At 53.9% G+C, this 13,284-nt stretch overlaps 2 protein-coding genes across 2 annotated transcripts; one reads left to right on the forward strand and one right to left on the reverse strand.

The window, feature by feature from the left end:
• Positions 1-256: 256 nt before the first annotated feature.
• Positions 257-4,690, reverse strand: LOC114021342 (zinc finger protein 572-like). Its single transcript, XM_037899131.2, has one exon. The coding sequence runs from the start codon at positions 4,116-4,118 to the stop codon at positions 3,270-3,272; it is 849 nt and encodes a 282-aa protein (XP_037755059.1). The 5' UTR covers positions 4,119-4,690; the 3' UTR covers positions 257-3,269.
• Positions 4,691-10,758: 6,068 nt separating this feature from the next.
• Positions 10,759-12,679, forward strand: LOC102941991 (zinc finger and SCAN domain-containing protein 2). The gene has a single exon (XM_027830274.3). It carries the CDS (start codon positions 11,318-11,320, stop codon positions 12,251-12,253), a length of 936 nt encoding a protein of 311 aa, XP_027686075.1. The 5' UTR covers positions 10,759-11,317; the 3' UTR covers positions 12,254-12,679.
• The last annotated feature ends 605 nt before the right edge of the window (positions 12,680-13,284 follow it).

The raw sequence follows: 13,284 nt of genomic DNA on the forward strand, positions 1-13,284 counted from the left end.
GGCCTCTGGGGGTTCTGAAGCAGCTGGATGGAATGTTGGGGCCCTCAGGGTTCTGAGGCAGTGTTGAATGAGAAGCAAACTTGATTCCACAGGAAGGGGTTTCATGTTGCCTGAGACTTTGCCCTGGGGTGGGGTGGGGGGTTCCTATTGAGGCTCTGAGGAGGTGATGGTGGAAGCCCACCATCAATGAATCAATGAATGCTCAGCAGAAGGGGTATGCATTAGGTAGGAAAGGCAACTATTAGTACTCAGCAGATGGGGCTAACAAATTTTTATTCAGGCAAAACACTCAGCAAGTTGTGATCAACTACTTAGAAGCGGGAAGCTCATTAGGACGACTGCAGTCACTTCCAGCATCAGACAATACAGCTTCAACTTCCCTTTGTTACACGAACTTACCATTTTTTATCTTTTCTTATAGATGTGTATTAGTCTCTCATTTCCATGTCAACTCTCCTCCCCCATCAGTACAAATTTAGTGTTAGTTCAAACGGATCTTTTCTTGTTCTCACTGCCATGATTGCTCTGCAGTTTCTTACACATACATAGCTCAGCTTCTGCTGTTAAACGTTATCAGAACAAACTCTTAAAATCCACAGCAGGCTTCTGCCTACATATGCCTTCGTTCCCAAAGGGCTCTAGTTCACGTTTTATTATTTTGGTTTTGTATTGTGACCACCTCTCTCTGGTTTCTAGTGGAATGTCTATGTTTTTCCTAAATAAACCTTTTGTTTTATTATAAGTGCTCACTAGTGCTATGCGAGCAGTGAGGTAAGGTCAGACTCGTAAATGGGGGTACACTGCTCCTTTGGGAGCGGAGGATCTGGGATTTCTGTGAGTAACCAGTGTCAGGGGCTAGATGTCACTAGGGGGATGCTTCAAGGAGACTACAGTGCACCTCTTGTTTACCTGCAAAGTAAACACAGGGCTGGTATAGCTCAGAGGAGAGTGTTTGGTGGCTGAGCAACGTAACTGGGTTGACTTAATTTTTGAGTGTAGACCTGGATTTAGGAAGAAAAAAAAAAAATCAACTGGAGAACTCCAAAATGGGGAGCACTGGCTAACAGTAATACAACTGAAAAGCATCTGCAATTACAGTGGATCACAGATTGGATATGAGTCAATACAATACAGACTAATATCGTTCTGGGGCGTATTAACAGGAGTGTTCTATGTAAGACATGAGAGGTAGCTGCTCTACTCAGCACTGGTGGGGCCTCAGCTGGATACTGGGTCCAGTTCTGGGCGCCGCACTTTCAGAGAGATGTGGACAAACTGGAGAGAATCCAGAGGAGAGCAACAAAAATGATCAAAGGTTTAGAAAACCTGATCTATGAGAGAAAGAAACTGAGCATATTTAGTCTTTACAAAAGAAGACGGGAGGGGAGGCCCTAATAACATTTTTCAAATATAGCAAGGGCTGTGATAAAGACGACAGTGATCATTTGTTCTCCACGTTCACCAGCGGCAGGACAAGAAGTAATCAGCTCAGTTTGCAGCCAGGGAGATGTAGGTTAGATATTGGGGGGAAAGTCTTTCTAACTCTCGGGCTAGTTAAGCTCTGGATCAGGCTTCCAAGGGAGGCTGTGACCTCCCTGTCCTTGGAATTGTGGATGAACAGCTTGGACAAACACTGGTCAGGGATGGTCTAGGCTCAGGGGCAGCAGGTTGGTGGAAATTTTGGTGGTGCCGAGAACACCCAGAGCCTGCCCCCCCCCACCCCCCACCCCAAGTCCCACCACCTCCATCTGCCTAAGGCTCTGGGAGGGATTTTGGGTGGGGGGGGGGAGGGGGTCTGGGCTGCAGGCTCTGGGATGGAGTTTGGGTGCTGGGTGCAGTCTCCAGGCTGGGGCAGGGGGTGGAGGTGCAAGAGGGGTGAAGGCTCTGGGACGGAGTTTGGGTGTAGGCTGGGGCAAGGAGTGGGGGTGCAGGACCGGGTGAGGGGTGCAGACTCTGGTAGGGCGTTTGGGGACAGGAGAGGGTGTATAGGAAGGGGTTGGGGGTACAGGCTCTGGGATGGAGTTTGGGTGCAGGCTCTGGGCTGGGGCAAAGGATGGGGTGAGGGACGCAGGCTCTGGAATGGAGTTTGGGGGCAGGAGGGGGGTGTGGAAAGCGGGAGGGGATGCAGGCTCTGGGTGGGGAGGGTGCGGCGCTGACCTGGGGCTCCTAGGCAGGGTGGGCCAGGGGGCCTCCGCGTGCTGCTACCCCCAGGCACTGCCACCCACAGCTTCCTATTGGCCGCAGGGGCGCTTTGGGGCGGGGAGCAGCGTGCATAGACACAGATCCCCCCCCGCCCCAGGGCCGCAGGGAGGGGCCGACAGCCACGTGGAGCGAGCAGGCAGGAAGCCGCTCAGCTCCGCTGCGCTGCCCGTGATGGGTGGGGGCCCTGGACCGTTTTAAATCGCCCGGGGGACGCACAGGTGGTGGAGCTCCTGGGGGCGGAAGGCGGGGCCGAGAGACCCGGCCTCGAACATTGCTGGAGCCGGGCCCCAGGCCAGGAATATTCCTGGTGCCCATGCACCACGACCCCACAGAACTTGCACCCCATGGCTAGGCTTGGTCCTTCCTCAGCGCAGGGGGCTGGACTAGAGGAGCTCAGGAGGTCCCTTCCAGGCCAACTTTTCTAGGACAGGAATGAATGGCGACACTGTGTTGCTCCCCGGGGCTCCAAAGACGGTTTCGGACGAGAAGAACCTCTACTGGAAGGACCTTGCCTGATACATCCTGGGATCGTGTTTGCCTTTTGCATGGCCACAGGACATTGGGGCTCATTGGTATCCTAGCAATGGTGTTTATAAAACTAAAAGGTTAGGAAAGTAATGAAATACTCTCCCCACTCTAACCAGTAGACCCCACATCCTCCCAGAGCTGGGAATGGAGCCCAGTCATGCTGACTCCCAGCTCCTCCTCTAACCCACTAGACCCCACTCCCACAGCAGGGAACAGAATCCAGGTGTCTTGACTCCTGGCCCCCTGTTTTAACACACTAGACCCCACTTCTCTCCCAGTGCAGGGAATAAAACCCAGGAGTCCCAACGTTCATCCCTCCCACTGTTCTATCCCATTAGACCCCACTCTCTTACTATAATTGAGAATAGAACCCAGGAGTCCTGATAATCCAAGAGCCCTGCTCTCTCCCTGGTCAGAGCTCCAAATAAAGCTTTCTTCTAAATTTATTTCTCGGGCCCATCCTGGGTATGTGTCTTCAGAGGTCTTGTGAAATTTGGCCAGTCACTAAAGCGCTTCCCACAGTTAGGACATTTATTGGGTCACTCCCCTGTGTGGATCCTCTGGTGCATAACAAGCCTGGAGCGAACACTGAAGCTCTTCCCACATTCATCGCATGTATAGGGTCGCTCCCCTGTGTGGGTCCGCTGGTGCTGCGTGTGGTTGGACCTCTGGCTAAAGCTCTTCCCACAGATGACACAGTTGTAGGGTCGCTCACCGGTGTGGACCCTCCGATGGCCTGTCAGCGAGGAACTATGGCAGAACATTCTCCCGCAGTCAGGGCATTTGTAGGGTTTCACGCCCGTGTGGATCCTCTGATGCTCCAGGAGGTTGGAGGTCTGAGCAAAGTTCTTCCCGCACTCATCACACCTGTAGGGTTTCTCACCTGTGTGCGCCCTGCAGTGCTTCATCAAGCTCGAGCTTTGCCCAAAGCTCTTCCCGCACTGGGCACACATGTAGGGTCGCTCCCCCGTGTGGCTCCTCTGATGCCGAAGGAGGTTGGAGGGGTCAGCAAAGCTCTTCCCACACTGGGGGCACATGCAGGGTCGCTCCCCCGTGTGGCTCCTGTGATGGCGAAGAAAGCTGGAGCTGTCGGCAAAACTCTTCTCACACTGGGGGCATTTGTAGGGTCGCTCTCCTGTGTGGGTTCTCTGGTGCTCTAGGAGCTTGGCGCTGTCGGCAAAGCTCTTCCCGCACTCACAACTGTAGGGTCGCTCCCCCGTGTGGCTCCTCTGATGGCGAAGGAGCTTAGAGCTGTCGGCAAAACTCTTCCCGCACTGGAGGCATTTGTAGGGTCGCTCCCCCGTGTGGGTTCGCTGGTGCCTCCTTAGGGTCGAGCTCTGCTTAAAGCTTTTCCTACAGAGAGAACATCTATGGGGATTTTCTTCCATGAGGACAGGGGTCGTCTCTACTCTGGGATTGGGAGGCGGGGGGTTTCCTCTCTGCTGCCGACCAGCCCCGCGCTGCGCCAGGCTGGTGTCTCTCCCGGCTCAGGGCTTGGGCTCTCCCCGCGAGGGGCTGTGCGGCTCCGGGCTCCAAGTCCCGGCCTGACGGGGATTCCCTTCTTTGTTCTCACCTTCGGGGCAGGAGGAAAACGCCGCACAGCTGATCTAGAAACCCCCCTGCGACTGCTGCCCCAGGGCGGGCTCGGCTGGGGGGGCCCTGCTGGGCTCAGGGGCACCGACCCCCCCGCGCGGCTCCACAGCTGGCTGGGGGCGGGGGGGTCTCCCCGGTCCCAGCCGCGTTTCGGCTCCGAGACCCCCGCCCCTGCCACCACTTCCTCCAGGCAGCGATTTCCTGCCTCGGCCTCTCCCCGGCGCCCCCACTCACCGCCCGGCCGGCCGGGCCGAGCCCTTCCGGGGCCCGCGGGCTGCAGACTGGGACTCGCCCCCTCACGGCGCTGCGAGCCAGGCTCGGAACCCAGGCGTCCGGGGAGCTGCTGCGCTCCCACCCTGCTCCCGACCTGCCCTATCACAGCCCCGTCATGGCACCACGTGCCCCGGGAAAGGGCGGAGTTGGGATTAACCCTTCCCTGCCCACACGGTCGGCGCAAGGCTCTGGCGAGGGTGGGAAATAGCGATAGCCGAGGCATTAGCGAGCTGCCCCGGCATGCTTGGCCGCCACCCGGGGGGGGGGGGCACTGGCGGGCAGCCAGCCCTTGTGGCGGGGAGCCCCGGCCGGGATCTCATCCAAGGCCTCAGCCCGATGGATGTTCCAGCACCAATGGGCACAGTCCCACAGGGATCCCTTAGCCCACAGACAGTGCAGCTGGATGGAACGTTGGAGCCCTGCCCTGAAGGTTCTGTGGCAGCTGCACAGAATGTTGGGTTCCTGAGGGTTCCGAAGACACTGGATGGAATGTTGCTGTCCTGCAGGTTCTGAGGCAGTGGATGAGTGAGAAGCAGACAAACAGGTTTCATGGGCCGGGATTTCATGCCTGAGCATTTGCTCTGGGGGGTGTTGGGTACTGGGAATGGGTGAGCCAAAAGGGCGGAGCTACTGAACCCAGGTCAGAAATTATTTTAAGGGACAACAAATTAAAAATACAGGGATGTGAGTGAAAGTCACAGTTTCAAAAACAAGGATTCAGAGGGGGGCACTGAGCAAGGAATCCCGGACAGTGCCCACTGCTCCTCAAAGCCATCCATGGAGCCAGTGGACATGGCCCTGAGGAACTCTGCCTGGAGATGTGATTTAAGGGAGGATTGGAAGTAGGCCCCATAGTTCCAGAGCATCTCCCTGTCCAGCTCCCTCCTCCTGGTATGGTGGATGGTCATCTTGGCCAGCGCCAGGTGGAGGTCCACAACATAGGGTACTGAGGTGTGGTTTTTTTTCCTGTGTGCCATGGAGATGCGTGCCCCATGAGACAGCCAGTATTTTTCCAGCCCAAAGGGTCAAGATATAAAAGGAGAGAACAAAGGCTCCTCCCCACCTCTTTCCTAGCCCATTTCTGGACTGATGAATTCTAACAAGGGAATTTTGAACAAGAGGACAGAGGTCCCCCCAAACTACCTGGGCAATCCAGAAAGATTTACAGAAAACCAGCAGATTTAACATCCCTGCTCTCTTTTGGACTACATGCTATATAATTCAACCGTAATGTCCTTTATCTGTTTAACCTTTTAATAACTCTCATTTCTTTTTCTTAGTTAATAAACCTCTAGACTTCGCTTACTAAAGGATTGGCTATCGGCATGGTTTTTTATTTATGATATGAAGTATCCGTTGACCTGGGTACGTGGCTGGGCCCCTGGGGCTGGAAGAACCCGATGTGAGGTGAATTTGGTTTTAATAAGCTTTCATCACAAAGTCCAGTTTGTCTGATGATGAGACCAGTTGGGCTCTGTGTGGTGAAGGGGGGCCGGGGCGAGTCCCTGTCTGCAGCCCCAGGCCCAGGAGGCGATTGCCCCAGCTGGGCGGTGAGCGAGGGCGCCAGGGAGACGCAGGCTCAACAAGGGGGACTCGCGGGAGGGAGAGAAACATAAGCAGAGGCAGGCAATAGCTGCCTGGAGGAAGTGGGGGTCGGGGGGGGTGTCATAAATATAAAGGGAAGGGTAAACCCCTTTAAAATTCCTCCTGGCCAGAGGAAAAATCCTCTCACCTGTAAAGGGTTAAGAAGCTAAAGGTAACCTTGCTGGCACCTGACCAAAATGACCAATGAGGAGACAAGATATTTTCAAAAGCTGGGAGGAGGGAGAAAAACAAAGGGTCTGTGTCTATCTGTATGCTGCTTTTGCCGGGGACAGAACAGGAATGGAGTCTTAGAACTTTTAGTAAGTAATCTAGCTAGGTATGTGTTAGATTATGATTTCTTGAAATGGCTGAGAAAAGAACTGTGGTGAATAGAATGACTATTCCTGTCTGTGTGTCTTTTTTGTAACGTAAGGTTTTGCCTAGAGGGATTCTCTTATGTTTTGAATCTAATTACCCTGTAAGGTATCTACCATCCTAATTTTACAAAGGTGATTCCTTTACTTCTATTAAAAGTCTTCTTGTAAGAAAACTGAATGCTTTTTCATTGTTCTAAGATCCAAGGGTTTGGGTCTGTGGTCACCTATGTAAATTGGTGAGGATTTTTACCAAACCTTCCCCAGGAAGTGGGGTGCAAGGGTTGGGAGGATTTTGGGGGGAAAGACGTGTCCAAACTACGTTTCCCAGTAAACCCAGATAAAGGTTGGTGGTGGCAGTGGAAATCCAAGGGCAAAGGGTAAAATTAATTTGTACCTTGGGGAAGTTTTAACCTAAGCTGGTAAAAGTAAGCTTAGGAGGTTTTCATGCAGGTCCCCACATCTGTACCCTAGAGTTCAGAGTGGGGAAGGAACCTTGACAGGGGGAGAGGTCGGGATCAGATCCAAACAGGGACTGGAGACACACACACACACACACACCCTGCCAGCTCCAAAGCAGCAAAGGGAGGGAGTTTGGGGAGCTGAATCCCAGGGGTCTCCCACCCATCCAGCCGGCTCTAGGGCAGCAGTGAAGCAGGAAAGATTTGGCTGTATTCATCTGCTGCTCAGCTGTGGTTTATTCTCTTCCAGGAGGTGAGGAGGAGAGCCCCCCAGGAGGAGATGCCAGCGAGAGTCAGGGCAGAGCAGGACAGCCGCCGGCAGACCCCCGCTCAGCATGGAGGAGACTTCAGCCAAACCAAAGCCAACCCTATCACCATGGGAGAAAAAGCCCACAGGGAGCAACCCTACATGTGTGCCCAGTGCAAGAAGAGCTTCAGTCAGAGCGCGACCCTAATCAAGCACCGCAGAACCCACATGGTTCGAGAAGCCCTATGGGTGTGGCGAGTGTGGGAAGAGCTTCGCTCAGACCTCCAACCTCCTCGAGCCATCAGAGGATCCATATAGGCATGAACCTCTACAAATGCCCTGACTGCGGGAGAATGTTCTGCCATAGCTCCTCGCTGTCAGACCATCGGAGGGTCCACACCGGTGAGCGACCCTACAACTGTGTCATCTGTGGGAAGAGCTTTAGCCAGAGGTCCAACCACATGCAGCACCAGCGGACCCACACAGGGGAGCGACCCTATACATGCGATGAATGTGGGAAGAGCTTCAGTGTTCGCTCCAGGCTTGTTATGCACCAGAGGATCCACACAGGGGAGTGACCCAATAAATGTCCTAACTGTGGGAAGCACTTTAGTGACTGGCCAAATTTCACAAGACCACTGAAGACACATACCCAGGATGGGCCCGAGAAATAAATTTAGAAGAAAGTTTTATTTGGAGCTCAGACCTTGGTGGTGAGAGCAGGGCTCTTGGATTATCAGGACTCCTGGGTTCTATTCCCAATTCTAGTAAGGGAGTGGGGTTTAATGGGATAGAACAGCGGGAGGGATGAACGTTGGGACTCCTGGGTTTTATTCCCTGCACTGGGAGAGAAGTGGAGTCTAGTGTGTTAAAACAGGGGGCCAGGAGTCAAGACACCTGGATTCTGTTCCCTGCTGTGGGAGTGGGGTCTAGTGGGTTAGAGGAGGAGCTGGGAGTCAGGATGGCTGGGCTCCATTCCCAGCTCTGGGAGGATGTGGGGTCTACTGGTTAGAGTGGGGAGGGTATTTCATTACTTTCCTAACCTTTTAGTTTTATAAACACCATTGCTAGGATACCGATGAGCCCCAATGTCCTGTGGCCAGGCAAAAGGCAAACACGACCCCAGGATGTATCAGGCAAGGTCCTTCCAGTAGAGGTTCTTCTCGTCCCAAACCATCTTTGGAGCCCCAGGGAGCAACGCAGCGTCGCCATTCATTCCCGTTCTAGAAAACCATCCAAGACCGATGGCTGTCCAGCCTCCTTTGGAAAACCTCTGGTGAAGGAGCTTCCACCACTTCCCTAGGCAGTTTTGCGTTTTCATATCTTGTTCTCTTGACACCACCTCTGGTTGTTGAGCTGCTTCTTTCCAGAACTTGTGCTTGTCCAATCTTTGTGATTTCTTCACTGCTTTGTGCAACACCTTTTCTTCTTCCACTTTCCCAGCAGCCTTGGCTTGTTTACACTTTTCCTGCAACGTTCCTGTTTTGTTACTTATCCAGTTTTTCCTTGTGTGCTTATACCTTCCAGTAACTTCCTCCGCTGTATTTTGTATAGCTTCCTTGAATGGTTCCCATTCAGTCTGTAGTGAGATTTCCTCGTCATCACAAATTAATACTCTGAAATACCCCCCCAAGCATGGCCTTGTGTGCCTCCCTCGTGGAGTTTTCCTTTATCAAAATCAAATTTGGCTCCAGCTGCACCCATCTTTTTCTTGGGCTTTCGCTTAATCATTCCCATGAGTAGTTTGTGATCCCGGCCACACTCTATAGACTCTAACATCCAACAGTGGCCATGCGGGCCTTTCACTGATAAGAATCAGGTCAGTCAGGTTTTTGGTTTGACCAGCTGGTGAATTCCAAGTAGCTGTTTGCATAACTCTGGGAGGAAGCCAAGCACGGCCAAGCATCAGGTTGTGTATCTCACAGCAAGTTCTTAACCTTTCCCCATTATTGCTCTCTCAACGCCATGTAGTCCAACACTATTCATTTGTTTATCATGTCCGCTAACAATTGTGATGGTTCTCTCAGCATATCCAGGATTGTAAATCACCTTGTTACCCGCCTGCCTCTGGTGAGAGGGAGCCTTGCCTGTGATAGCTGGGGGTTAACTCCCTATCACCACCATCCTTCACCCACCAAACACTCTCCTCTGGACTATGCCAGCCGTGTCTTTACCTGGCAGGTAAAGAAGAGGTTCACTAGTCTCCTTGAAGCATTCCCAGTGTGACATACAGCCCCTGACACTGGAGTAGTGTACCCCAATTTACGAGTCTGACCTTACCTCACCGCTCGCATAGCACTTGTGAGCACTTATAATAAAACAAAAGGTTTATTTAGGGAAAAGATAGACATTGCGCTAGAAACAAGAGAGGTGGTCACAATACAAAACAAAATCATAAATCACGAACTAGAGCCCGTTGGGAACAAAGGCATATTTACGCAGAAGCCTGCTGTGGATTTTAAGAGTTTGTTCTGATAACAGCAGAAGCAGAGCTATGTATATGTAAGAAACTGCAGAGCAATCATGGTTGTGAGCACAAGAAAAGATCCAGTGCCTTAAAAGCTAGAAAAGACCGGTTTGAACTAAAACTAAATTTGTACTGATGGGGGAGGAGAGTTGACGTGGAAATGAGAGACTAATACACATCTATAAGAAAAGAATAAAAATGGTAAGTAAGTTTGTGTAACAAAGGGAGGTTGAAGCTGCATTGTCTGATGCTGGAAGTGACTGCAGTCGTCCTAAGGAGCTTCCCACTTGTAAGTAGTTGATCACAACAAGCTGATTGTTTTGCCTGAATAAAAATTTGTTAGCCCCATCTGCTGAGTACTAATAGTTGCCTTTCCTACCTAATGCATACCCCTTCTGCTGAGCATTCATTGATTCATTGATGGTGGGCTTCCACCATCCCCTCCTCAGAGCCTCAATAGGAACACCCCACCCCACCCCAGGGCAAAGTCTCAGGCAACATGAAACCCCTTCCTGTGGAATCAAGTTTGCTTCTCACTCAACACTGCCTCAGAACCCTGAGGGCCCCCAGCATTCCATCCAGCTGCTTCAGAATCCTCAGAGGCCCAACATTCTGTGCAGCTGCTTTGGAACCTTCAGGCACCCCAAGATTCTGCCCAGCTGCCACAGAACCTTCAGGGTCCCAACATCTCGCCCAGCTGCACTGTCCTTGGGCTAAGGGATCCCTGTGGGACTGTGCCCATTGGTGCTGGAACATCCATCGGGCTGAGGCCTTGGATGAGATCCCGGCCGGGGCTCCCCTCCACAAGGGCTGGCTGCCCGCCAGTGCCCCCCGGGTGGCGGCCAAGCATGCCGGGGCAGCTCGCTAATGCCTCGGCTATCGCTATTTCCCGCCCTCGCCAGAACCTTGCGCCGACCGTGTGGGCAGGGAAGGGTTAACCCCAACTCCGCCCTTTCCCGGGGCACGTGGTGCCATGACGGGGCTGTGATAGGGCAGGTCGGGAGCAGGGTGGGAGCGCAGCAGCGCCCCGGACGCCTGGGTTCCGAGCGTGGCTCGCAGCGCCGTGAGGGGGCGAGTCCCAGTCTGCAGCCCGCGGGCCCCGGAAGGGCTCGGCCCGGCCCGGCCCGGCCCGGCACGGCCGGGCGGGCGGTGAGTGGGGGCGCCGGGGAGAGGCCGAGGCAGGAAATCGCTGCCTGGAGGAAGTGGTGGCAGGGGCGGGGGGCTCGGAGCCGAAACGCGGCTGGGACCGGGGAGACCCCCCCGCCCCCAGCCAGCTCTGGAGCCGCGCGGGGGGGTCGGTGCCCCTGAGCCCAGCAGGGCCCCCCCAGCCGAGCCCGCCCTGGGGCAGCAGTCGCAGGGGGGTTTCTAGATCAGCTGTGCGGCGTTTTCCTCCTGCCCCGAAGGTGAGAACAAAGAAGGGAATCCCCGTCAGGCCGGGACTTGGAGCCCGGAGCCGCACAGCCCCTCGCGGGGAGAGCCCAAGCCCTGAGCCGGGAGAGACACCAGCCTGGCGCAGCGCGGGGCTGGTCGGCAGCAGAGAGGAAACCCCCCGCCTCCCAATCCCAGAGTAGAGACGACCCCTGTCCTCATGGAAGAAAATCCCCATAAATGTTCTGACTGCAGGAAAAGCTTTAAGCAGAGCTCGACCCTAAGGAGGCACCAGCGAACCCACACAGGGGAGCGACCCTACAAATGCCTCCAGTGCGGGAAGAGCTTTGCGGACAGCTCCAACCTCCTTCGCCATCAGAGGAGCCACACGGGGGAGCGACCCTACACGTGTGCCCAGTGTGGGAAGAGCTTCGGGCACAGCGCGACCCTGATCAAGCATTCCAGGACCCACACGGGCGAGAGGCCCTACAGGTGTGATGAGTGCGGGAAGAGCTTCTCGGAGAGCTCCAAGCTCCTAGAGCACGAGAGGATCCACACAGGCTTGAAACCCTACAAATGCCCTATCTGTGGGAAAGTGTTTTGCCACAGCTCCTCGCTGACCAATCATCAGCGGGTCCACACGGGTGAGAGACCCTATAAATGCCCCGAGTGCGAGAAGACTTTTGGACGCCGCTCCATGCTCATTCGACACATGAGGATCCACACAGGGGAACGACCTTACAAATGCCTCCAGTGCGGGAAGGCCTTTGCCGTTCTCTCAGTCCTGATCCAGCATGAGCGGATCCACACGGGGGAGAAACCCCACAAATGCGCCCACTGCGGGAAGTGTTTCAGCGATCCCTCCGTCCTGACCCGGCATGAGCGCATCCACACTGGCGAGCGACCCTACAAGTGTGTCCATTGCGGGAAGGGCTTTAGTCAGAGCTCCACCCATGCCCAGCATCTGAGAACCCACACCGGGGAGCGGCCCTATAGATGTGATGAGTGTGGGAAGAGCTTCAGTGTGAGTTCCAGCCTTGTTGTCCATCAGAGGATCCACACAGGAGAGAGACCCTATAAATGTCCCCACTGTGGGAAGAGCTTTAGTGGCTGGCCAAATTTTAGCAGGCATCTGAGGACCCACGCCCAGGAGTAAACCCGACAGGTGACCCAATTCTGGGAGATGCTACTGTGATCACTCTGGGCTCTTTAGACAGAGAACCCATGCAATGGAGAGACGCTATAAATGCCCCAACTGTAGCCAGAGCTTCTGTCTCAGCTCGGAGCTTAGTAGGTACCAGAGAATGCACGTGGGGGGCTACCTATAAACGCCCCAATTGATGGAAGAGCTTTAGTCCCAGGATGTACCTTGTTATTCATCAGAAGATCCACAGCAGAGACAGGCCTGAGAAATAAATGTGGAGGTAAGCGTCATTCAGAGCTCAGAACAGGACTTCCGGTGTGGCGGAGGAGTGGGGCCTCCGAGTGGGGCGGATAGTGAGTTTCTTTTCTACCTCTTATTTTTTGGAAGAGCCATTGTGTTGATCTTGTGCAATCTGAGTCAATAAAAATTCAACTGGAATGTGAAGTTGTGTTGTTTTCTGGTAGAATGTCACTTTTCTTCACACTATCATAAAGGGGGGGGAGAATCTAGTGTGTCCGTGAGGCCAGTCTTGTCCCCTTGGGGGTCAGTTGCTGTGTACCATCGGTCAGAACCATATGGGGTTAGCAGTGCCCTAGAATTGCCTGGTCTACGCTACAGAGTTAGGTCGATGCGAGGCAGCTTGCGTCTACCTAGCTTTGTAAGCGTCTGTGCTAAAACATAGCTCCCACTGACTTAACTCCACCTCCCCGAGAGGCATAGTGCTTAGGTTGATGTCGTTAGGCTGACACAGTGTCAGTGTAGACACTGAATGCTTACATCAACTGTTGCTGCCTTTCAGAAACCATCCCCCAATGCCTGACCCTGGCAGTTAAATTGGTGCAAGCACCTCTAGTGAGGATGTGCACAGTTGACGCAAGAAGCATAGTGTAGACATGTAAAAGCGATTCAGTTACTGCACTGGCTGTACGTCTACTTAACTTGGGTCGGCCTAATTTTGTAGTGTGGATTTGCCCTGTGTCAAACATCCCACACTGCTACCCCCTTCTGCCAGGTCCCAGTCCGGATCCAATGCACAAATGTCT

This window comes from Chelonia mydas, chromosome 6 (assembly GCF_015237465.2).
Source record: "Chelonia mydas isolate rCheMyd1 chromosome 6, rCheMyd1.pri.v2, whole genome shotgun sequence".
NCBI lineage: Eukaryota > Metazoa > Chordata > Testudines > Cheloniidae > Chelonia > Chelonia mydas.

Coding starts and splice junctions, on each gene's coding strand:
- LOC102941991 (XM_027830274.3), top strand. CDS start 11,318: ATGGAAGAAAATCCCCATAAATGTTCTGACTGCAGGAAAAGCTTTAAG.
- LOC114021342 (XM_037899131.2), bottom strand. CDS start 4,118: ATGGAAGAAAATCCCCATAGATGTTCTCTCTGTAGGAAAAGCTTTAAG.